Raw genomic sequence first — 22,637 nt, 5'->3', positions numbered from 1 at the left:
CACAACAACAAGCTCTGGACTGGTACCTTTCCAAGGTACCTCTGCATCCTGGGCAGTATCAGGTAAATACTTTTTGCTGATATTGGAGTGAGCAAGTCTGAAAGCAGTTGGCAGGTCATACTGTGGAGACCTGCATGCTCTAGAGGATAATGGCTCATGGAGCCCTAGGCTGAGCCAGGGTGGAGGGGTCTGCTGCCTCTACTTTTCCTGGCTATCCAAGGCGTAAGAAAATGTGCTGGTATGCACCAGGGTACATGAGGCGACCCGAAAAGGAATCCAGTTCAGGACGTCTACAGAGTGCACATGCAAGGCTTAACAATATCGACAGTTCTTAAGAGTGGATTTTCAAAGGTAGAATTTGAAAATGTGCATGTACGTCATCCGCATGACCTCTTCTTTCAGATGTCTCTTGTTCCCCATCGTGAATAAGGAACCAATGAGCAACTGCTACAGGGAAGAACTAATTTATATATTCATTTGTCCCCTTTTTCTTTTTCCTCCTTAGCACTCTTTTCTGCCTACAATGCCAGAAGATATAATGGCTCAGGCTCGGGCTTGGGAAGGAATGGCCACTCTGCGCTGGTACAGTAAGTGCTTCTGACTGGCTGTGAAAGAAATTGAAGGATAATCCTTTGGTTTTTGAATGAAACTGTTCCAAATGTGAGGACAGACACACTGCTCTTCTCAGCATGAGTTATCCTTTGTAAATTAAGATTTGTAGGTATGGCTTGTGTGGGTAATGCACCAAAGTGCATCGAGTGTCTGTTTAGTCTCAAACTTACAGCTGTTTACAAAGTTTGAGAGTGCAGAAGACCTGCCCTGTTACTCCTGGAAATGTTCGAGTGGTGTGAGCAGAACAGGAGCACTTTGACACCTTCCTGGCCAGCTTTCAGTTCTGTGCTTTCCGCAGTAGGATCTTACTGCAGACTAGGAATCCCGGAGTGGGAGCATTCATGCTTAGCAGCCCATTTGGTACTCAGTAGCAGAATCTTTCAGGCTTCCATTCCTCATTTCTTAAGGAGAGAAGCACTGAAAACTTCCTCTGGTTCCTATGTGGGTCTACCACTCCTTTGAGCTTTGGGACTGTCAGTGCTTTTCATTAGATCTTGAAGCATATTTCTTGCTCCAAGATGATAGTCCCTAGGAAAGGAAATAACAGGGGCTTTGTAAATGTCTGTCTTATAATATTGTCCTGTTTGTTTCTTTTTATTGATAGCATGTCCAAATGGCCACCCCTGCACTGTAGGAGAGGTAAGAATTTGAGACTGGTGGGTTTTTAAGCAGGCAGTGTTTTCAACAAGAAACTGTTTTATTTTGTTTACTGGTTTTAATGATCTATTGCACAGCAGTTCATTTTCTAAACTCTGTATTATTAATCATTTTTCCATTGTAATGTAAAATTTAAAATAGCTCTAACACAGTTTATACCATAAATCTAGGAAACAAGAGAGGCAGAGGTCCTTTGCCCAGTAGCAGTTTTTGAATTAACCAGCTACAGCTTGGATTTTTGTTTCATTCTCTTTCTCTGCTGGAGAGGCTCTTACTCTGGAATTCAGTGTTCCTGTTTTGCTTTTTGCTAGTGTGGTCGCCCCATGGAAACTAGCTGCTGTCCCGACTGTGGTGCCCGAATTGGAGGGGAACACCATAAACCACTGCCTGGCTTTCAAGTATTCCGGTATGCTTTGATTCATTAACCTTTTCAGTGCTAAATGATGTGGTACTTGCCTGTCATCCTTTCCAGGCAAAAGGTACCAACTACTTCATGCTGCTACCTGAAAGGTGGCATGTGGAATTGCCCGTTAGCTTGCACATGGGCCTCTGAGGGGAAGAGGCTCAGCTGCTAGGAGTGCTGGTATAACTCTGTGCAGAAACTGCCTTAACATAAGATCTTGTCAAGCTGCTGGTTTAGGGTTTTTCATTTCCCTGCTCATCCAGGCTGATACAGGTTATGTGGTTCTACACCAACATATAGCAATAGGCAACGTTTTCTTAAATGGATCAGCATGACTGAAGAACTTCTACCAGAGCTCCGTTAACTATAACTTGATTCTCTGCATTAGCACTCGGAGCTTGTGTAAGAATGTTAAAGTTACTAATTCTAACAGCAGTGTTTTCTCATCTGTCCAGCATGGAGTTGGCTAATCTTGCCCTACAGGGCTGGACATTGCCTCTTTCATAGAAAATAATTGGAAGAGATGTCCAAGGAAGAGTAATCAGCTAGCAAAACCAAACAAATTGGCTTATTTGTGTACAAAACTTCCAGGAAGTCCTCATTCCCCTGTAGCACTTCTAATTGGCAGCTTTTATGGCATTCAGAGGACTTACCCAGTAACGTCTTTTTGACCTGTATCAAAGAAATCTCTTGTATTTTTCTGCCTTGACAAAAAACATGCTATATATACACTTTTTAACAGGAGTAATGAAGACAGGACTCAAACTGGCCACGTACTTGGAGATGCACAACACAGAAAAACAACAGGAGTGTCTGATCGGGCCATGTCCCCAGTTGTCTTCGTTCTGATACGCTTGCTTACACATTTGACAATGTTGCTGGGAGCCACAAAAGATCCTCAGGTATCTTCCAATAATAGTTCCAAGTGGCCCCATGAAATGTAGTGAAACCTTCGTGATGCTGGTGCTTTTCATCATATTGCCAAGTAACTAGGGCAGGATGCAAGACCCAAATTGACTTCCCTCCTTGCCCAGGAGTGATTTTGGTTCCTATATGCGTGCATGCAAGTGCATAAATACACATACCTGCCTTTATTTGTTCAGTAGTAGGAATCCTGTAGGATGGAGTTGACTTTCTGGTAGACTGTAGTTCTGCATGCCTTGTGCTTGAACTGGACATTATTGGCTATGCTCATTCCTCCCTTTTGTTTCTCTTTTAGTCATTGCGAAAGATTATCAAGCCACCGGTGCGCAACTCAGTGAATTTCCTGCAGCAGCATATTCAGGAGGACTTGGCACAGCTGACAAAAATTTTGGGGAAGAGTGTGGATGAGACTATCAACATCCTTCATCTTGTCCTCGGCAGCCTCCTCAAGGACCCTCATCAGCACCCAGGCCAGTGTAAGGAAAACTACCTGCTATATCACATCTGCAAGCTATATCAGCATTTTAAGGGCAGCAATTATTTAGCTTCTTTGCTGTTAGACCATTTCCAACAGGCAGTAACTGACCTGATGAGGAAGATCCAGAAATTTGAGGCTTTTTTTCTTGCTGCAGGGAGTGAAGAATTTTTGGCTGTTTACTTCTCTTTTGGTCAAGTACATGGGGTTTGCAAGGTTTGGTGCATAATTCTGAAAGGAGTTATTGAATAAAAACAACCCTCATGACATGTTGACAGAGCTTTCAGCTCACAAGCAGAGGTACCGCTCAAAGCAAAATAGCTCAAGCTGTGTACAATCTATACACTATACTGCCCTCTAAACGACTACCAAGAAGCTATTTGGTAGAAGAGGGATGGTAGAGTACGGTTCATGGTAGAATCTGGAGTTCAAGTTGACATGAGTCATTGTGTCATAGAGGGATTTATATGTAACAGCCGTATTTTTAGTGTGTGACAGCACAAATCAGTATTCCAAGCTCTGTTTTTTGGTCTGTTATTGATCATGGTCTGACCTTGGACAACTTGTTTAACCTTTCCGCGTTTATGAATGACTTGTATAAATGTCCACATCATTCAAATGAATGACTGGACTGAAGCTTCTGAAAACCTGCGATCGCTGTGTGCTGTTTTGGATGATACTCTCCAGCTAGATAGGACCTCTGTAATAGCTCTTGGCTCATCATGCTAACTTGCAAGGATGTCGCATCTGGAAGCTTAGGGAATCTGTGCTTTCTTTTAACTGAAATATTGCAAATGTAAGAGACTAAATATTCCTGTTGCAGGGCCAGTTCAGTTTGATGATGTGCTCTCTACTAAACAGAAGAGAAACAAATGGGAAGAAATTGTTGCAAACACAATTATCGTTCCTGAATTGGAGGTGAGAAATTTGCTGTAGAAAATTTCAGTAGTTGAGCAGTTCGAAATCCACTTATTTGGAAATCTGACCTGCTGTAATAGCTGTGCTACACTTCTCACCCAGCTATTCCTAAAGCCAAGCCATCTGTGACACAACTGCAGGTTAGCTTTAATTTGTAAGGGTCAGCTAACTTTATTCTACCTGTGGAAATGAGTATCTGAGACTAGAGTTGTGCTATGATTTTGTATAGCTGGAAAAGCAGAAATGTCTTAGCGAAGTTGAAAGTATTTGTCCAAGTGAGCATATGGTTGCCCCAAATGAATCCTGACTGCCTTTTTCCCCCCATATACATCATCTCAAGAATGGAAGACCTGTGAGCTGGATGAGCTGGAGAACAAAGAATAACTTTATGGTATAAGCAGCTGTCTTGAAGTATGTTTTACATGCCTTCCCTAGGAGTTGGTCTTCTGGTTTGACATATTTCTGTGTCAATTGGTCATCAAGCTATTAGGGACATATACTCTAGTGGAGGTTCAACATGGCAGGACACTGCCAATTCTGATACAATTTCTTTTTTTTTTTTTTTAAACGTAGGATTTGGATAAAAAACTTCTGAAGTTAAATAGACAAATACAAGAAGATGAGAGAATTTCTTCCAATCCAATAGTGAAAATGGTGTATGGTGACCCAGTCACTTTCCTGTCCCAGCTGCCAAAGGACAGTCACATACATCATTCCAAGATGTGGAGCTGCCGAAAGAGGATTTCAGTGGAGAACCTGGGCCACGTAGTCCAGCAAAAGAATGCCAAGGACACTGTCCCTCTCCTTTGGAAGTTTCTACAGAAGGTGGGTGTGACACAGGGATGGGAGACTGCAATGTTCAGAGATCAGCTCACAGAATCCTGGACTGGTTGAGGTTGGAAGGGACCTCTGGAGGTCATCTGGTCCAACCCGCTGCTCAGGCAGGGTCACCTAGAGCCAGTTGCCCGGGTCCAAACCACTGTTTGATTATATAGTGTCTTTATTCTTGTAACTTTCTATAATCTTGAGAACTGCATGTGTAAAATATTTTTTCTTTTAAACATTTAAAAAGTAATTCCATAAAAGTATTCAAAACTGGTTTGTCCAAGAACAACCTTACTCATAGGCCTCCTTTCTTCTTCCAGGAAACAGAACTGAGGCTGGTTAAATTCTTACCAGAGATTCTGGCTCTGCAGAGAGACTTGGTGAGGCGATTTCAGAACACCGCTGATGTCAAGCACTGCTCGATCAGAGACTTCCTCAGCGAACCCCTCTCAGGTGAGAAGACCATGCCAAAACTGTAATTAGTGAAACAAAAAGCACTGGATTTGAAAATGAATCCATTTGAAAATGAAGGTGAAAACTTCCCCTGAGCTTGCAGTCTTAAGCCCTCATATTTTCCTTTTAACTCCCATCCAAATGAATTGAAGACCTTAACCCTGGAGTTATGCTTGGAAAAGTCATCAGATGACTTTAAAGACAATTAAGCACAGGAAGATTGTTCACAAGGGGTGGGGACTCTGCTCAGAGATAGGCAAGATAAATCCCTGAATGCAGCAGCAGGTATGTTGAATTTTTAAGCTCTGCCCTTGAGTAGGGCCTGCTTAAAAGGTGGAATAGATGTCCTTCCCTTCCATTCATGAGCAGCATACAGACATTTTGTGGCAACTCCTTCAATTGTACTTAAGTACAATTACTTATGTTTTTAAGTACTTACAGAAAAGTACTTAAAGGTCATGCAGAATCAGACCGAGGATTCATCCAGCCTTGTAGCCTAGGCCAATAGCAGACAGTAATGGCAGAATATAAACAAACAGAGCAAATGACTCAATTTGTTACCATTAGAAAACTGTTTAATGTCTATTTAGTCTCTCTTGATCTGTTTGAGCGGTTGCCTAGAGTTCAGTGGTGTGCTTTGAAAATGCTTACATGACGGAGTTTCATGGTATTGCCAGTAAAAGGTGTTTCAAGGATTCGTCTTTCTGTTATTCCTCAGATGTGATGAGGGACCTGTTACAGAGGAGAGTGAATGTGTTTCTGTCTGTCTGGAACAAGTTAAGAAGCTCGCTGGACACCAATGGTGAGTACCTTTCTTTCCCAGCACTGTTTTGAGAGTGATGGAAGCAAGAGCTTGCCAGCTGTCAGACAATGCTCCTCTACTACTACCCTTCGACAGCTCAAGTTCCTCCCATCAGTGATGCTGAAACATATCCTCAAAACTGACCTTGGCCATTCAAGGTTTAAGGAGATCTAGGTGCAAATGGAAGAATTTGCTTCCCTCTTGTAGTATCCTCACCTGAACTTGCTCCCTTTAGCATTTATAAGTAATGGAAAGAGTGCTGCTTTTCTCAGGTTCTATGCTTTTTCCCGACCTGGGTCAGCTCAGGAGAGGCTTGCTCATTGTGGGCTGGCTCTGGGCCACCTCACGCAGTCTTCTCTGCCTTTTATTTCAGGGGAAATTAAGCTTCCTAAAGGCTACTGTGATGCTGACCTGACCCTGGACAGCAACCTTGAGGTCATTCTGCCACGTCGACAGGGGCTGGGCCTCTGCTCCACAGCCTTAGTCAGTTATCTCATTAGTCTGCACAATGACTTTATCCACTCAGTGAACAAACACATCAAGGAAGATGATAGGTATGTTGCTATTCCAGCTAGGCATTTTTTTGGGCTCTGTTGTATTACCTGCTGCCACTCGGTCAGCTTTCCCTGCTTTTTATAAAGGCTTCTTGCTCTGAATGGAGACTGTTTTCTCTTCTGCAGGTACTTGATCAGTCCGTCAGAAGTGGCTGACCTGCACTTGATCAGTTATGAGGTTGAGAGAGACCTGATTCCTCTGATCTTATCCAACTGCCAATACAGCATGGAGAAGGGAGGGGAAACATTGCAGGACTTTGATCTGAAGAGGATCCAGCAGCAAGTCATCAGCAAGTTCCTGCAGGGGAAACCTCTCATCACCCTAACGGTAGGAGAAGGCAGCTAGCTGTGTTTTCTGCAGACAGCTTCTCGGCTGATGTTGGAGCCCTGCAGTGTTAGCTGCAGGCAGGCATGCACTGTAGCAGGGTTAGCAACGTTACCAAAGCTTTACAACCATGGGTTTCTCTCCTGACAGGGAATACCTACCCTCGTGTACAGACATGACCGGAATTATGAACAGCTCTTCAATGATGTCAGGAACAAGGTGGATCAGGTGGGTTTCTGCATTGGAGGAAACAGGGCAAGCATGTGACCCCTGATGTCCCAAGAAACGTCAGGCTTGTCTTCTGTCACTTGCCTTGTTCATCTGCTCTGAAGGCTTGTTGGCTAATCTCCCGGCATGCCTTGACTATGTGCAAACTGGCTGCCTTTTGTCAGTTGGGATTTACAAAGGAAAGGGATATAGTTGAGCATTTTCAGTTTCCTAAATCTGGGGCTCAGCCATCTTCTGTAACTTTAGCAACTTGAGCAGCAATAAGGAATGGCTCTAAACTAATATTAGCAACTCCTTTGACTTCATGGTTTTCAGAGTGCTCTCCCCAGTTCTGTGATGAACATGATCAGTGGGGAACTACAGTCTTATAGTGATGTCTGTGATGCTCTGTCTGTCACTGAAATTACCTTGGGATTCCTGGCCATGGCTGGAGAGAATGCTGAAATGCTTCTGACTGACTACATAGAAAAAGTTCTGCAGATGGGTGATCAGACAAACCCCCATGTACTGCAGGTAAGTCCTGAGAGCAAAGCTCTTATTCTTACAGGATAAAATCTGCGCTGGTTCATACTAAATCCAGCCAGCCTGATCTCCAAGCCCAGCAAAAGTTCAGCTTGAAAAGGTATGTGATAGAATTCCCTCCCCACCATATTCAGCAGCCCAGGAGGAGGAAACAATTTTCACTTCCCATGCAACCAGTGTTTGCAAGGTGGGAGCATCTAATAGCTTGTGATGCTCAGCAGGTTCTTGCAACACCCTACAGAAAGGTCAGGTGTGGGATGTGCAGAAGGTTGAACTCTTCTCTGCAGATCCAAGCTCTTCTGTCAGCACCGGGAAGGAGAATTCTCAGTTGAGTGTCAGCATAATTAGTTGCAATGCTAAAACTGAGAAAAGGGAGAACTTTCAATTATGATCAGCTTTCAGTGACACTGGCTTGCCTGGTGCTGAGCAGGATTAAAAATGTGCCTTTACCTCTCAAAAGTGGTGCCAGGGGAAGGTTTTATCTCCTAATGACATGTGAAAAGAGAGCCTTTACTGATAGGGGGCAAAGGCACTATGTTACGACAAGCACCTGTGACATAGCCCTGTCACTTTCCTTCTCCCTTTCATGATACCGGAAGGATGGATTGTTGGAGGCAAAACGGGGAAGAGGGAGAGAGAGGCCTATTGCAGGTGGGCTTCTACACCAGGTTAAAAGGGCTTGATGGACTCCCTGCGGTTGTGCTCCTCTGCAGTATTGACCTGCATGGGCAGGGCAGGGTATAGACAGGTTCCTAAATACATCCCTTACATCCAGGTTCACTCCATATATGTGGTTTTGTTTCAGGCCCTTAAACGATGCCACCTAAAGCACAACATAGCCCTATGGCAACTTCTCTCTACCCAAAAATCTGAGCAGCTTCTGCGCCTCAAAAGGGTAAGGTACACTGACAACTTCAGTATCTAATCAGCTGTTTCCTCTTCTCTAAATGAAGTTGCTCAAATGTGTACGGTTGGGTTTTTCCCCCATTTTTAGGATCCTTTTGTAGACATCAGTACAGTCTACAAAGCTGAGCTCCGTCCAGAGATTGCCAAGCTCCTCAGCACCTTCCTTGTCCACTCAAGGCTGGAAACCTTCCTGCAGGAGCTCCATGAAATGATCATCCTGAAGCTGAGACGTGTCCAAGCTGTGGATGAATTCAGACCCACCTGGAGGTAACAGATTTACGCAGCCCTAACGTAGTAGGTGTTGGTGTTACTACTAGCGCTGGAAACGGTTCCCATGGCAAATGACTGCCCTGCTGGACCATCAGCATTCGGAATATGCAGCTAGCTCTAAGACACACACTGCCTGTCTCTGGCACGTATGACTCTTCTTCATCTTACACAAGCTATTTTGGGAACGCTGCTGGAATATACGTGGAGCTGCTGCTCATGAGCACTTCTGCAGTCGCTCAGATGAGCACACTCAGCTTTCCACAGGCACAGCTTGGCCCTAACACCTTGGTTCTGACCCGCAGCCTCCCCTTCCTGGGTTCTTTAGCTTCTCTATAAATCTGACTGGCTGTTTAATCCTTCTTATTACACAATACACGTTGAAACTGTGTACTTAACGTTTGTGCATACCTACCCCACAAAACATTATGTGGCAGTTGTAGTTTGCTGTATACCATCTATTAATGCTACTTTTGCTCTTTGTTTTCCAGCCTGAAGGAATCGCTCATTCCTTACCTGGATGCGAAAGACTCTGAGTTAGCTACAGAGCTGCAAGAGCTGTTCCCAGATAAGATTCTTCTCTCTCACGCTATTGCTACATGGAAAGCAGCCGCTCTCTTCAAAAGAGAGCGCAGGGAAAGCTAGGACTAGCACTCTCATCTTCCTCACAGACAGGGAATTCTACTGCCACAACCATGTGGTGTTGGTGAGGGTGCTGGTTGTTGGTTTTTTGGGTTCGTTGATTGCTTTTTGGATATGGGGTTGGGTTTTTTTACTAATTATGACACAAAGATGAGATGCTTTCATGCCTCGGAAGGAGGGTGGAGAAGCAGGAGGCTGCATAGTGATGCCTTGAGGCGTCTCTGCTGCTTAGAAAAAAACCCCACCACAACCCTGAAGCCACCTGATAAAGATGAAGGATTGTTTTTAAAAACCTTTCCCCGCCCTAGGGAAGGATGCTTTTTTTTTATTGTGCATTTTCTTGACGCTTAATGTCACCGCGATGCACACCAGGCTCCTTCTCCCCGCTGCCTCCTCCTTGCTGCTCCGGTACCGAGGAGCCTCTTCAGCACCGCTGCGGCCTCGGGCCCACGTTAGACAGGCGAGCAGAAACACCGAAGGAGGCCGCTCCTTCCCTGCCTTCACCTCGGGCTGCGGCAGAGCCCTCCGCTGGTCGCCGGTACTCGCTGCCGCGTTCCTCCCCGGGGCAGGGCCCCTCTCCCGGACCCCCGTCTCCCCCCGCCCCGGAGGGCTGTCCCAATAAAGTTCGTTCTCGCTCCCGCGACTCCTCCCGCCTCCTCCGCCGCCGCGCCCGGAACGGCCGCTCTCCGCCCGCGTTCCCGGGGGGGGCGGGACGGGGAGGGGGACGCGGACTTCCGGCGCGGCGCCATGTCGGGGCGCGCAGCGGAGCCGCCGCTGGACGCCACCCTCCGCCGCTGGGAACGGTAACGGCGCGGCGCGCTCTGCGCATGCGCCCGGCCGGGGGCGGTGGCCATGGCAACCGTGTGCCGCTGTGGGTTCCCGGCTGGGCCTGGTATGGCGGGGTGGGCCCGGCGGGGCGGGCCCGGCGGGGCTCCCCCCTTCTCTCCCCCTCGGTACCGGGCCAGCGCCGCGGGGCCCCCTTCGCTTCCCTTGCATCCCCCTCACCCCCCGCCCCGCTCACCCACGGCCCTCGTGAGGACAAGCACGAAGTGAGGAGAGTTGCATCTCCCGGCTCCCCTTTGCGGAGGACCCCCGCAAGCGATGGGGCCCCTCGAGAAGAGCCCCCCCGTGCTCTGCCCCCATAGTTGGGGCCTGTGGGCCCCTCCTGCGCCTGCCGGCCGCGGGGCACGGCCCGGCCCCGCGGTGCGGTGCGGTGCGGTTCGGTTCGTGCTGCCCGGGGTGGAGCAGGGCCTCGGCCTTGGGCCAGGCCCGGAGCCGAGGAGGAAGGCAGGAGGAAGGGGTGCGCCGTTCACTGCGGCTGTGTGGTCTTCCGCTAGCGAGCAGGCCCAGTTAAAAGCCGGCGTGGTCGAGGAGGACACCGAGGAGTGGCAGAAAGATTCAAGTTTTGCAGGACTGGAGCGAGTGGGAGGTGTGGACTTATCTTATATCAAAGGAGATGACACCAGCGCCTGCGCATCCCTGGTCGTTCTCAGCTACCCGGCTCTTGAGGTAACGGCGAGTGAACAACTTCACTCCGTAGGGTTGTGTCCGGGTGTGCAATAACACAACGGTTTTAATAGAAAACTTACGCAAAGGCCATTAGCTACTGCACCTCTGCCTCACAGGACATCAGTAAGTTACCACGTGTTCAACAAAGCCTCCAACTGTATGTTCTGCAAAAAAGATAAACAGAAACAAATATGTGTAAGGATTCAGACGTAAGTTTAGGAAGATGCGATGCAAACTGCTCCTAATCATGAGAGGTTCGCAGGATTACTGGGAATTTATGAGGCGTTGAGGGATAGGTTTAGTATGCATTTAGGTCAGTTGGTAAATCAAAAAATATCGTCGTGAGATGTAGTCCATGGTCAGGCACAGAAGTCTGTAGCTGGTTTAGGTGTATGTTGAATATAATCAGTCTCGGCCACTAACCAGGAGGAGCCAAACAGGACCGTTGTTACTCAGTGCCGATCAAGAGAGGAAGTTAAGGCATTTGTAAACTCAAACAGCAGATGTCTTGTTTGTGAGTTCTTGCTGGGGATCAACTAATAATATGGGATGTAACATATAAAAGCCTTTTCAAAACTGCCGTGAATCCCACATCCCACAGTCATTTTACTTGAATTCATAAAGATTTTTGGTCTCTTTCCCAGCTTTCAAAATGATGCCAAAAAATATCTTTTAACTATAAAACCTACAACAAACAGAGAAATAAAGTTTGATACTGGCTGCTGGGATTTTTATGAACTGAATTTCAAATCCTGCCTTGATTCTTGACCTGCCCTGCATGAATGTTTTTTTGCCCTGTCTTACAGGGTTTCTTTCAGCCTATCCCTGCATGGAGACAGACACCCTTTGATAATGCTCTGACTGGGTGAACTTTGAGGTCCCCCGCTGCCTATCTGAACAGCTGCCCTAATTTTGCTTCAAGCACTTCACTCTCAAGCAGGGTATGGTAGTTGATGTCCAGCCTTCTTCTGTCAGCAGTCCATTATCCACCCTGTTCTCTAACTGAGTGACAGAATGACACAATCCAATGGCCTTGGCTTTGTGGGAGAGATCCAGAAGCAGAGTATTTTAAAAAAGGATGAGAGTAAGGGACATAAACCAGAGGAGATGCCTCTGAAATGGTCAGGAACCAACCAGCAAAGTCCTGGAGGTCATTGTCTCTGCACTGTCCCACTGCTCCCAGGTGCTGTACGAGGATTGCCGGATGGTGGCTGTGAGCGCCCCGTACGTGGCAGGATTCTTAGCCTTCCGAGAGGTCCCTTTCCTGGTGGAAGCTGTTCAGAGGCTTCAGCGGGAGGAGCCCAGCCTCAAACCTCAGGTATGGCCTATTTCTTTGTCTTGAGATGTTGTGAGGGCCCAGGGTACTGCTGAAAGGTGTTCTTCCCTCTCCTGAGACCACACTGGCCGTTTTCCACTGGCGGGGAGGAAAGTGCAGTGTCAGAGTTGTATTGAAACACCTATTGCCCTTTCCTTAGGGACCAGGGATGCCAAGCCAAGAACAGCCAGGCCTCCCTTGGCAATGGGAGTCCCATTCTGTGTGCAGCACCAGTGGAGTGTGCTGCCAGCCACTACGAGCTCATGCTGCTGGAGCACTGATCATTTAGAGTCAGGTGTAGACAGCACCATAGGAAGACCCTTATAGAGAGAAGCAAAAGGACCGAAATAGATTTTTCCTTCCTCACGGGGCCAGCATCACTGTTTGCTTGTTGGAGTGGCTCTCAGTGTACAGGAAATAACATTTCTTTTTTGGCTTTTTCAGGTCCTTCTTGTAGATGGGAATGGCCTGCTCCATCCCAGAGGTATGACTTCCCTGGAGACCCCTGCTCTCCAGGGTCCCCATGCTGCCGCTTGAGAGTCCTATTCTCTGGCGTCCTGCAGTTACAGTGACTTCTTGTTGGCAGGATTTGGTGTGGCCTCTCACCTCGGAGTCCTGACGGATCTACCATGCATTGGAGTGGCCAAGAACCTCTTGCAGGTGGATGGCTTGGTCAGGGATGAGCTGCACAGAGAGCAGGTTAGGCCAGGTTGGGATTTTATTTCCACTTTTTAATATCCCAAGAGAATTGGGACAGCTGCATACAAGTGCTTTCTAACCAACTGACTTTGTGTGTGCTTATCCCTAGATTCGTTCCCTGCAGAGGGCAGGAGATACGTTCACACTGACCGGCACTTCAGGGAGAGTCCTGGGCATGGTAAGCTGTGGGGAGTTTCCTATTTGCTTGGCCATCAAGTCTTGCAGCTTTGTGTAGCTGGGAGCGCTGGAGGGTGTTGTCTCTATATTGGGACTGTCTCAGTGATATTAGTTCAGGGAGACACGGTGTGGACAGGTGACCAGTAACACTGCTTTCTCCTTCCTGTGAGCTCAGACATTTGTAGAAAGAGTTGGCAGTTCGGGTGTTGGATATATTCGTGTCCGTGGCTATGGCATCTGAGGTGCCATGCTCCAGCACCCCTGTTTGTGAACCACAGTCACAGAGAGGTGCCAATTCTGTAGCAGCTCACCACGGTGCAATATGGGAGGGAGCACATGACTCAGAAGAGCGCGGCACAGGAAACGGGCAGATATAAGAAACTTCCTGCACCTGGTGTTAGTTCAACGCAGTCTGCATTAGCAAGTCTCACTGCTTCCCAGAGTAGCGTGAGGCATTTGGGGAAGGGCCCCAGGGGTCCAAAAGGGCAAACAGTCCCTGTGAGGAGATACTGGGAAGTAGAGGATGAAGAAGGCTGGGAGTTACCACACACAGAACCACCGTCCCACCTTTTGAAGGCAACTGGCTAGCTTATAATTCATCTGCCACTCTGTATTTGTTAAAATAAGCCTCTTAAGTATTTGATCTTTCTTGTTTCTGAATGCACAGGCCCTGCGTAGCTACAACAACAGCTCTAAGCCGCTTTATATCTCTGTGGGTCACAGGGTGTGCCTGGAGACAGCCGTGTGCCTAGTCAAGTCCTGCTGCAGGTACCGGATCCCGGAGCCCATCCGTCAGGTACAAAAGCAGGGGAGCCGAGGAAGGGGATGGCAGGCCTGGAGTAGGGAAGCAGCCAAGCAGGCAGTGGAGGGGGCCGTGGATGCCAAGCCTATGGTGATGTTTCAAAGCCTCAGTTTGTCACCCATCTGCAATTGACAGTTCTGCAGCTGGCACCCTTCTTGCTGCTCTGTTCTCCCCAGCCTGTTGTGGTGTTGTTTACTGATGTGGTAGTTAACTGATCCTTCCTTCTTCTCTGCTTGTTCTTCTGAGGCGGTGCCCGGCAGCAGACACAGCCCTTAGTGCAGACCCAGCCTGACTGATTTCTTGGTTCCTGTCTGCAGGCAACTTCTGTGATGCTGCTGTTAATACACAGGAGCTGGAAATGCAGTTTTCCTGGGCACTTTGAGCCTAGCACAGACTGCAGTGCTGCTCCTCTGGGCTTTTCCCTGCTGCTGCACTCTGCGAGGAGCTGCAGGCTCCGGGGCGGCAGCCAGCCGGTAGGTGACAGCACTGGATCGCCATCAGTGAGCCGTAGCTGCCACCTCGGCTCAGCTTCAGACTAATTAAATCGCAGCAGGGCTTGAGGAAAGGATCTGGAGAAGTGTAAAGCCTCTGGGACTTTTAGCCTGACAAGTGCTTCCCTTCTCTCAGGGTCACCCTGCTGTTAGGGGCTCAGGCGGGCGAGACCCCGCAACCATCCAGGGAGCAGGGCCCGTTCAGATGTCCGTTGCCCTGGAACACGCCGTTCGCGTTGCCACACCGCCGTGCCTGTCAGGTGGCTGGCCACCTTTGCTCTGCAGCTCCTCAGAGCAGCACTAAGGTGATCCTGCTGAGGGCTGTTACGCAGTCTCTGCACACAGGAGCTTCTCATTGCTACTGCAGTGTTTTCTGAAAACAGAGTATTATAGTCATAAGCCAGACAAAAATCTAACACCTTGGAGCAAAACAAACCTTGAAGTGTCCATACCAGAACTGGAGTTTCTCATAAACCACTACCTGCCAGACGGGAGTAGGCTGATAGATCTTCTTATGTAATCTCTTCCAGCAAGGGACAGATGCCTCCGCAGAGCTCTGAGCTAGCTCTGCAGTTCGGCATGTTCAGAGGAAAGGGGAAAGGCATTCCCTTTGGAAACAAAAAGGTGTCTTGGAGCTTTTTGTCACCCTCATTTCATTTCCAGCTATCTCCAGTATTTGTCTATGTTCTGGGACTCTTCCAGTTCTCTAACTTCGACCTTTATTTAAAGTGATGGAATGAATCGTTGTCGCTTTTCTTACAGAGAGATCACAAATCCAAAAGGGAGTGTGTTTCCTGTAGAGGTAGAGGGATGGCAGGAGATAAGGAGACTTAAACCTTTCCATGGGACTTCTCCCTGTTGCAGTTCCTCTGCGTGGTAACTGTCACAGATCTTGACACAGGGCAGTGCTGGAAGCCGCAGCTCTTGAGCACCTAAGACTGGACTTAGGAAGTAGAAGGCTGGGGGGAATCCTGCTGTGGTTGACTGACTTGACCTTTTTGCTATGGTATGTCCCCAGAACAAGCTTGTAGACCTGATGGGTGACGTGCTTATGGCATTCCCAGCATAGTAAAATACTTCTGGATCATTAGCTCTTAGTTTTTAAGTTCTGGTAGCCCTAGAAGTATAACGCTCTTAAGAGAGCTCACCTGCCCATACCTTCCTGAGGCTGTGTTTATGGTTTGTGTGAAGGCAGTACCATGCTGCAGCATGTGTAGTGCTGTGCAACTCTTGTGGGAACTTAAACCTTCTCCTTTCCTAGAGGTATGGCTGGCCAGTCTGTGTAGGGTATGTTGTGCTTGTAACAGTATCTAGGCAGTGATCAGAAATGGTTTGATTTGCATTCAGCCCACAATGTGGTCATGCTGCCAAAGGAACTGTGGCTGTGATGCAGGTAAGAGAAGTGATCTTTCAGAGAAAGCAGAAGGAAGTTTGTTACCACCTACAATCGGTATTTACATCCCACTTAGTCCTTATTCGATCTGGGAGAATTTTGCTTGCACGGGGGTGATCTCTCTGCCCAGCCAGCTTGTGAGATTTTGAGGTTCTTCTGCAGAGGGTGGGTCATTTGGAGCTACCCAGACAGGGATTGAGGCAGGCAGGAGCTGTCATCCCAGAATAACAAGCAAAGCATTCAAACTCAGTGGCAGCAGAACAATACCAAGCCCTCCTGAGAGCAGCTGCCCTTGCCTACTTCTGGCAGAGGTCAGAACTCCTCTCCAGTGTTTGCCCACACTCCAAGCCTGCTCAGACCCAGGATCCCCATGCACAGTGGGGGAAACAGAAGCTTTTAACGCTCTCCAGCTGACAGGGATTGCACTGGGACTGATTCTTCTGCTCATGCTGTTTCAGGTTCTCGGTTGGCTGCACACCAGCCTCCAGCTCACTTGATGATCCTTTTAGCTCCAGCTGGCACCTTGCCCAGCTGGTTCCTGCTGGCTCAGGATGTGGCTGATGGGACAGCCTGATGTTGCTCCAGCCCACCAAGAAGGACAGAAGTAGGCCTGCCCAGAGCCGTGAATTTCTGCAGGTCACTTCATGCGAAATATTAAACACTTGCCCTTAGGAGAACTGAGAAATAAGCCATCATCCCTCTCCTCTGTGTGAATAGCTCCTGCTGCCCAGCCGGGAAATCAGTAGCTGATACCCTGAAACTCTTGACTCCCTTCAGATGTACCCCCCACTGCAAGCTTGCTGAGTACACAGGGATCACCACTGCCCCTCATAAAATAGGCAAAGCAACAATTCCAGACCCTAATGCCAGCACTAGTCCTCTCTGAAAATAGAAACAATCTGTGAGGATTATTACAGGACAGTTATCCATCTTATTGATTAGCCTCTTGGTTAATAAGCTGGGTTAAGCTGTCTCTCAGCGCTGTGTTAGGAGTGAGGACTGGCCAGTAACTTGCCACCTAATCAAGCAGTAGCTTATGTTATCAGCAGAATGTGGTTAGGGTTTTTCTTCCCTAGAAAAACAGTTTGTAGATGTGACTCTTGCTACCTTGGTCTCCCAGTAGGGACTCTATTGAACAACCTCCTTCCCTTGTTATAAAATACATCACGTAATCCCTTATGCTGAAGAGTGATCAAAGTTATTTGTCAGTTCAGTTATGAAACTGTCCAATTATAGAGAGAAGGGAAAAAATCTCCCAAACAAACCACTCCTTATGTAACTATTTTTCATTCTCGAGCTTGCAGCATTGTTAAGCAGTTGTGGAGCTGCGTTTCCAGCAGTAAGCAGGCAGAGCCTCCACCCGAGAGGTCTGACTAGGAGCGGCAGGGATGGAGGGGTGCTGGGGAGCTTCCTGAGGTGTGGGAGAGACTCTTCAGAAGTAGAACAGTGATGAGAGTAGCAAATGCTTCAAGGACAGCCACTAGGGATGCGTTAACCCACTTTATTAGCATGATCATCATATGCTGTGAAGCTTTTCCAGCTGGGAAGGTCACATACTGCTTTTTAAGTGGAGAGAGACACTCTGCCTTTGAGGTGGGGCACAACAGCTGTTGGAAAATGTCATGGCGAAGCAGTGTATTTGAGAAAGGAAGTTTCTAAAAAAGAAAAAAACTTCGAGGGAATGTAAAAATCAACTGCCAGCTCTCAAAGTTGCCCAACAGCCTGGGATCTGCGTGCTTGTGATAGCATCTAAGAGTCTTCTGCACTGCAAAGCTGAACAATAACACTTCTGGAGGACAAGAACATCCAGTAAATGTCCAGCAGCACTTTCTTACAGCTCTTGGCATTTCCATTGTTGTTCTCCTTGCCCCACTCTGACCACACGCTATCCTGCATTGCTGATAAGACACAGCAATCTAGTTTTCCTGGTGAGCTCGGGGGGGCTCATGTCACAAGAGAGTGTATCAGGAGAGGAAGGGAGGAACTGGACACTTGCATGAGGATGGGTTTGATGATGGCTCCAAGCTCAATTTCAAACGAGGAGTGCAGTAAACCATGAATTTGGTAGAGTCTCAACATGACTCCTTTTGATTTTGGTACTGGAAAGCAGAGCCAGAGCATGGATACAGCCTGGCGTTGTCTTCCTTGGCAGCTTTGCCTTTGGACTCATGAAGTAGGAAAGTGTGAAAGGTGTGTCAGTCACTTGCCTTGCAACTGCTGCCAAGAAGCGATAGAGCCAAGGCTGTGCTTGTGTCTTGTCTCTGTTTGCTTTTAGTGGATGTTTTTACCTGCTTTAGCTGCATAATTACCATTGCACAGCCAGCCCATCAGGCGCATAGGCAGGATGAGCCAAGCTCTTGCCTGGGGATAAGGATATGCAGCAGACGAGTGGTGCGCTTCTCCATCTGTTCCTGCATCATACAACTGCTGGAACAGAGGAAGGAAAGGGATGGGTACAAGAACGGGCAATGCCAACTTCTCTCTTTTCATCCCACGTCCTGTTGAGAACTCGCCTGCTGGGTTGCCATATTCCCAAACTCTTCACAGCCTTTTCCATAGCCTTGTTCCCCCTTTCAATTTACAGTTTCCTGTGGAGGGCAGAGTTCCATTTCTCAGCTGACGAGTGACCAGAAAAGCTAATCCTTTAGGAACATCACAGCGTCACAGCTATAAAGACCATGGATGATCTTGGAGTGCTGTGAGCCTGGAGGCTGCAGCCTGTGCCTGCTTGCAGTGCCAGTGGGAGTCCCTGTTAGCATTGTCCTGGGACACAGCTTCTGTTTCACTGAGTGTACAGTGAAAGTTACTGCAGCAGAGGCCATGGGGCATTCTGCTGCTCTGGGACAAGTCAATAAAATGCTCCAGTAGCACCCCACCTTTTGAGGAGGGATCTACAAGCCACTGTCTTATGCTAAATTGCCTTGCAATGCTGCAGAGATCTGCGTTCACATCTGTATGAGTTTGGCACTCCCAACAGCTTTCTGGGGACCAGGAGACATACTGCTTTTGTGCATCAGTATAGGCTGAAGGATTTTAATAGCTTTGAGCAAAAGGGATGAAGAAGATCCCAAGAAATAGAAGAGCGGACAGAGTCTTGGGCTGAAGAGGAGTCGTTTGTTTTGGGCATCTTTATCTGAAAGCATTTTGCTGATGCACAGGAACTCCTCAGCACTGTGGAGACCTGCACGTGATCACGGTGTGTGATCCCTTTATGGAGTGAGAGTCGCGGAGCAGCTTCTGTTGGTTCAATGAGAGAGCTGGTTTACATTTTGGAATATCCCCTCTCGAGGGAAGGAAGACTTACCCTGCCCTCAAGTTTCTAATGAGTCTATTCCATCTCTCATCAGATAATGATGAGCTGTTGCTGAGGAAGGCCTGTGAAGGAGCTTACCTGCTCATTACATTTTCCTGCACTGCATTTGGTGGTGCCTACATGTGGAAGAAGTCATTTGGGTCGGTTCGAAGGATGAAAGCACTAGACCAGTCTCAGACTCCCAGGTCTCCTCCAGTCTGGCTCTGCTGCCAGGGTTCATCAAAGAGGGGTTGCAGTTCTGGCGTAGAGATAAGACACAATGGAAAAGCAGCCCATCACCTCAGCAACTCTCCCTTTGCCAGTGAACCCCTCTTCTTACTAAGGCTCTGGAAATCCTTGCTGGCCTGTCGCATCCCTGGACGATGAGGATTAGCCATTCAGTGTAGGTGTAAGGTGAGGGATTCCAGCTGGGTCAGTGCTTGCTGCAGGAAGGCTCACTGTGCTGCAGTGTGTGCTGGCAGCTTGTGCTAGTTCCTTCTTGGGGTCCCACAGGGACCCTTGGAGAAGGCTGATTGCACTCAGCTGCAGCTGGGATTTGCTGAGGAAGCCTGGTCTGGGTCCTACTTTGGCCATTCATCCTGCCGTGCCTGGGGTAGGTGAGGGCTGAGCAGACCTTAGGCACCCTCTGGCAGGAACTGTCTGTGCCCCGTGTCTCACCTCCTTACTCTATGAGAAGTAAAGGGGCAGACAGCAAGGGTTCAGCAAATGTCATTTCTGCTTCTGAAATAGACTGTACTCCAGTAAAGCTGTTTGGTCCAGGACCCTCTATTTCTTCATTTTAAGTCTTCATTCTCCCAAGCAGCTTGCAGTGAGGCACAGAAACCAAACAAGGAAAGAAACATGCAGGTTCCTCTTTGCAATACGGTCGTACAAGAGCTGTTTGTGATGTGCTAACATCAGGGTGTGCAGGGGCATACTGAGATTAAGAAGGGGAGGCACCAAGCAGGCTGATCAGTCCATTTTCACTCATTTTCCTCCTTAATTCCAGGCTGATATTAGATCGAGGGAGTATATTCGGAAGCAGCTGTGTTCACCACTGGAGGTCATATCTTCTGGGCCAGACAGGTAGGTGTGTGGGCAGCCCAAGCAGCTGCCTCTCCAAAGGGGATCTGCTCATGTAATGATCTTCAGTAATGGCATTAAAGGGACAGACGGGGTAACAAGGTGAGCTCAAGTGACATCAGGACATATGCTGCCTCCATAAAGGGTGATTTCTGGTGATTGTAGCCATGCTACTTCACACGTTTCTTCCGCAGAGCACTGTGTCCTAGGCTGGGGAAGGTCGTTGGGGATTTGGTCTGTTTCCGGCACCTGCGATAAGCAAAGCACTAACGCCCACAGGTGTGACACGAGGGTGAACAGAAATACCCTGCAGGGAGCTCGTTTCTGCCCCCAGAAAGCAAGGGGAGGGTCAGATTCCCCCACTCTTATATAAAGTAGGCCAGCGGCTGCTCTGTTTATTGGTGTAAATCCATAGCAAGTCCACTGAGGCGTAGAAGTTCCTGTTGTTGGGTTCCCTCAGACCCACACCAGTACTGGGTTGGACAGATACCAGATAGCCCAGCCCGAAGGGCTGCTCGGGGGTGAATGAAGTGTGTCAGGACTCAAAGCTAACTCTGCTCTGTGGGTCCTGATGGACCAGAAGGAGTGAAGGTTGCCGGTGGCATTAGTCAGGGATTACTTACGCTGACTGAGGCAGCTCGTAGGGATTCCTTAGGACACCTGGCTGGTGCAACTCATCATGCTCTGCTCAGCTCCTCAAAGAACAGAGTCGTGCAGGCAGAAGCAAAAGAAGGGGCTTTCTCTGCTCGTGTAGTGGCAGTTGCACAGCGTGGCCAGGCCATGGGGGTAGCCTTGTGCAGCGCCAGGCTGGGTGTCCCCTGGTTGTGCTGGAGCTTCGTCTCTAGCACCTTCCTGCCATGGCAGATGCTGAAGCTCACACAAAGGCTAGCTAGTTTGGAGGTCTGTGCAACAGAAAAACCAAACTCAGTCCATTTATGACCATGTATCTCAAAACCTGTGTGTCTGAGCCCCTTATTCACCAAATGACATAGTTATGTGGTGTTCTTGGTTTCTACTTGTTTTTGAGTCTGTGACCCTTCCTTGTTTTTGTTCCCAGCAGAAAAAAGGAGGCTGAATTGGATGATTAGTCTGCCAGAAGAAACCGCAGGGCTCCTCTTCACTGGATCCTCTCTTCCACCAAGACTGTGGTTCTGTCGAGTGCAACAGCCGAGTGCCACCCCAGGGGAGAGCAGTGCACGGCTGTGTCAGTCAGGACAACACCAGCCACTGTGCGTGGTTCTGGTGGGCAGGCAGACCAGCTTCTGTTCAAGGATAACATTTAGAGCATATTTCTCAGGGTTGATTTTTAAGCATTGTAAAAATATTTGTGTAAGCAAAGGTACGCTTGTAAGTTTGCAACAACTTCCTTCAGTACTTGGGCAATTGCAGGAGGTGCTTTACAAAGAGATGCTGAGGCACTTAGTTACAAACAAACTCCCGAGCTGGCCTTTGGCTCCCACCGCACCTCTGTGGCACAGAGACTTCCCGTCTCGTCATTTTTGGAAGAGCCTCCACCCAGCCCCTGCAGCCTGTACTCTTACATTCACTTTGCACGTCTTGGGGAACAGAAGCCCAGTACGCAGCTCCGGCTGGTCCTGACAGACGGGCAGAGGACGCTGTGTTTCAGGTGGGCGTGTGACTCACGAGGGAGGGGATGGAGCCAACAGTCTGCTGCGGATTTTGGAAGAGGCTCGGAGGTCTGAGCTCCAGTACCTGAGAAGCTTTCTGTCTATTTGGTGTCAGCGGCTGCCGCGTGCCTGCTGCCTTGGGGCCGCACAGCAGTGACCCGACCTCGGTGGCTGTGTGCGGGTCGCTACGCGTCCTGGGCACGTGGTGCTGCTGGTCTTGGTGGGAACTTGCTCTGCATTGCTGCTGAAGCACGATTCAGAGGGAAGGGCATTACGGAACCCAGACTTGCTCGGTGTTACTGTCACCCTCTCTGAAATGGCTGAGGCAGGGGGCTCAGGGTGCAGAGCAGCTCTTCCTGAAGGAAAGAACATCTCGGGGGAAAGGAGAATTTCCCATCACGGAGAATGGGGAGGGAGGTCCTTCCTAATACAGTGCCCAGGGTTGAGTTTTTGCAGTCTGCGTGGCCTGGGAGCACCCGTGTCAGGTCAGGAGGAAGCTCTCTGTGCCTGCTATGCTCGGACGAACACCCATCAGTTAAGCCGTTTGCGAAGCTTTGCTTTAGCATCAAAGCACAGAACAAACAGTTTCTATCCCTGAATCAAGGCAGCTAATTTTGTCCAATTTGCAGGTCTAAAGCTTTTCCTCCGAAGGTGTGGGTTCTTGGTTGTATTTGGCAGGTTATTCCTGACCGTTTCCGAAGAAAACTGGAGCAGCTATATGAGTTCTTGAACACA

General features: G+C 48.5%; 2 protein-coding genes across 2 annotated transcripts in view; both read left to right on the top strand.

The window, feature by feature from the left end:
* RNF213 (ring finger protein 213) overlaps positions 1-9,807 on the top strand; it is a 50,340-nt gene extending 40,533 nt beyond the window's left edge. The window contains exons 50-65 of the mRNA XM_059827971.1: positions 506-587; positions 1,217-1,251; positions 1,581-1,675; positions 2,415-2,574; positions 2,892-3,072; positions 3,895-3,989; positions 4,563-4,814; positions 5,135-5,267; positions 5,986-6,069; positions 6,443-6,623; positions 6,750-6,951; positions 7,099-7,176; positions 7,492-7,689; positions 8,504-8,593; positions 8,693-8,871; positions 9,363-9,807. Of these exons, the coding sequence (XP_059683954.1) occupies positions 506-587; positions 1,217-1,251; positions 1,581-1,675; positions 2,415-2,574; positions 2,892-3,072; positions 3,895-3,989; positions 4,563-4,814; positions 5,135-5,267; positions 5,986-6,069; positions 6,443-6,623; positions 6,750-6,951; positions 7,099-7,176; positions 7,492-7,689; positions 8,504-8,593; positions 8,693-8,871; positions 9,363-9,516 (2,199 nt within the window). The 3' untranslated portion in view covers positions 9,517-9,807. The remainder of the gene's footprint in view (positions 1-505; positions 588-1,216; positions 1,252-1,580; positions 1,676-2,414; positions 2,575-2,891; positions 3,073-3,894; positions 3,990-4,562; positions 4,815-5,134; positions 5,268-5,985; positions 6,070-6,442; positions 6,624-6,749; positions 6,952-7,098; positions 7,177-7,491; positions 7,690-8,503; positions 8,594-8,692; positions 8,872-9,362) is intronic.
* A 453-nt stretch (positions 9,808-10,260) lies between these two features.
* On the top strand, positions 10,261-21,757 carry ENDOV (endonuclease V). Its single transcript, XM_009808040.2, has 9 exons — positions 10,261-10,316; positions 10,851-11,022; positions 12,206-12,340; positions 12,782-12,821; positions 12,924-13,036; positions 13,146-13,214; positions 13,881-14,009; positions 20,201-20,277; positions 21,332-21,757. The coding sequence occupies exons 1-9, from the start codon at positions 10,261-10,263 to the stop codon at positions 21,360-21,362; spliced, it is 822 nt and encodes a 273-aa protein (XP_009806342.2). The 3' UTR covers positions 21,363-21,757.
* The last annotated feature ends 880 nt before the right edge of the window (positions 21,758-22,637 follow it).

This window comes from Gavia stellata, chromosome 22, assembly GCF_030936135.1.
Source record: "Gavia stellata isolate bGavSte3 chromosome 22, bGavSte3.hap2, whole genome shotgun sequence".
NCBI classification, from domain to species: Eukaryota; Metazoa; Chordata; class Aves; order Gaviiformes; family Gaviidae; genus Gavia; species Gavia stellata.
This window is presented reverse-complemented; position numbering and strand designations above follow the sequence as displayed.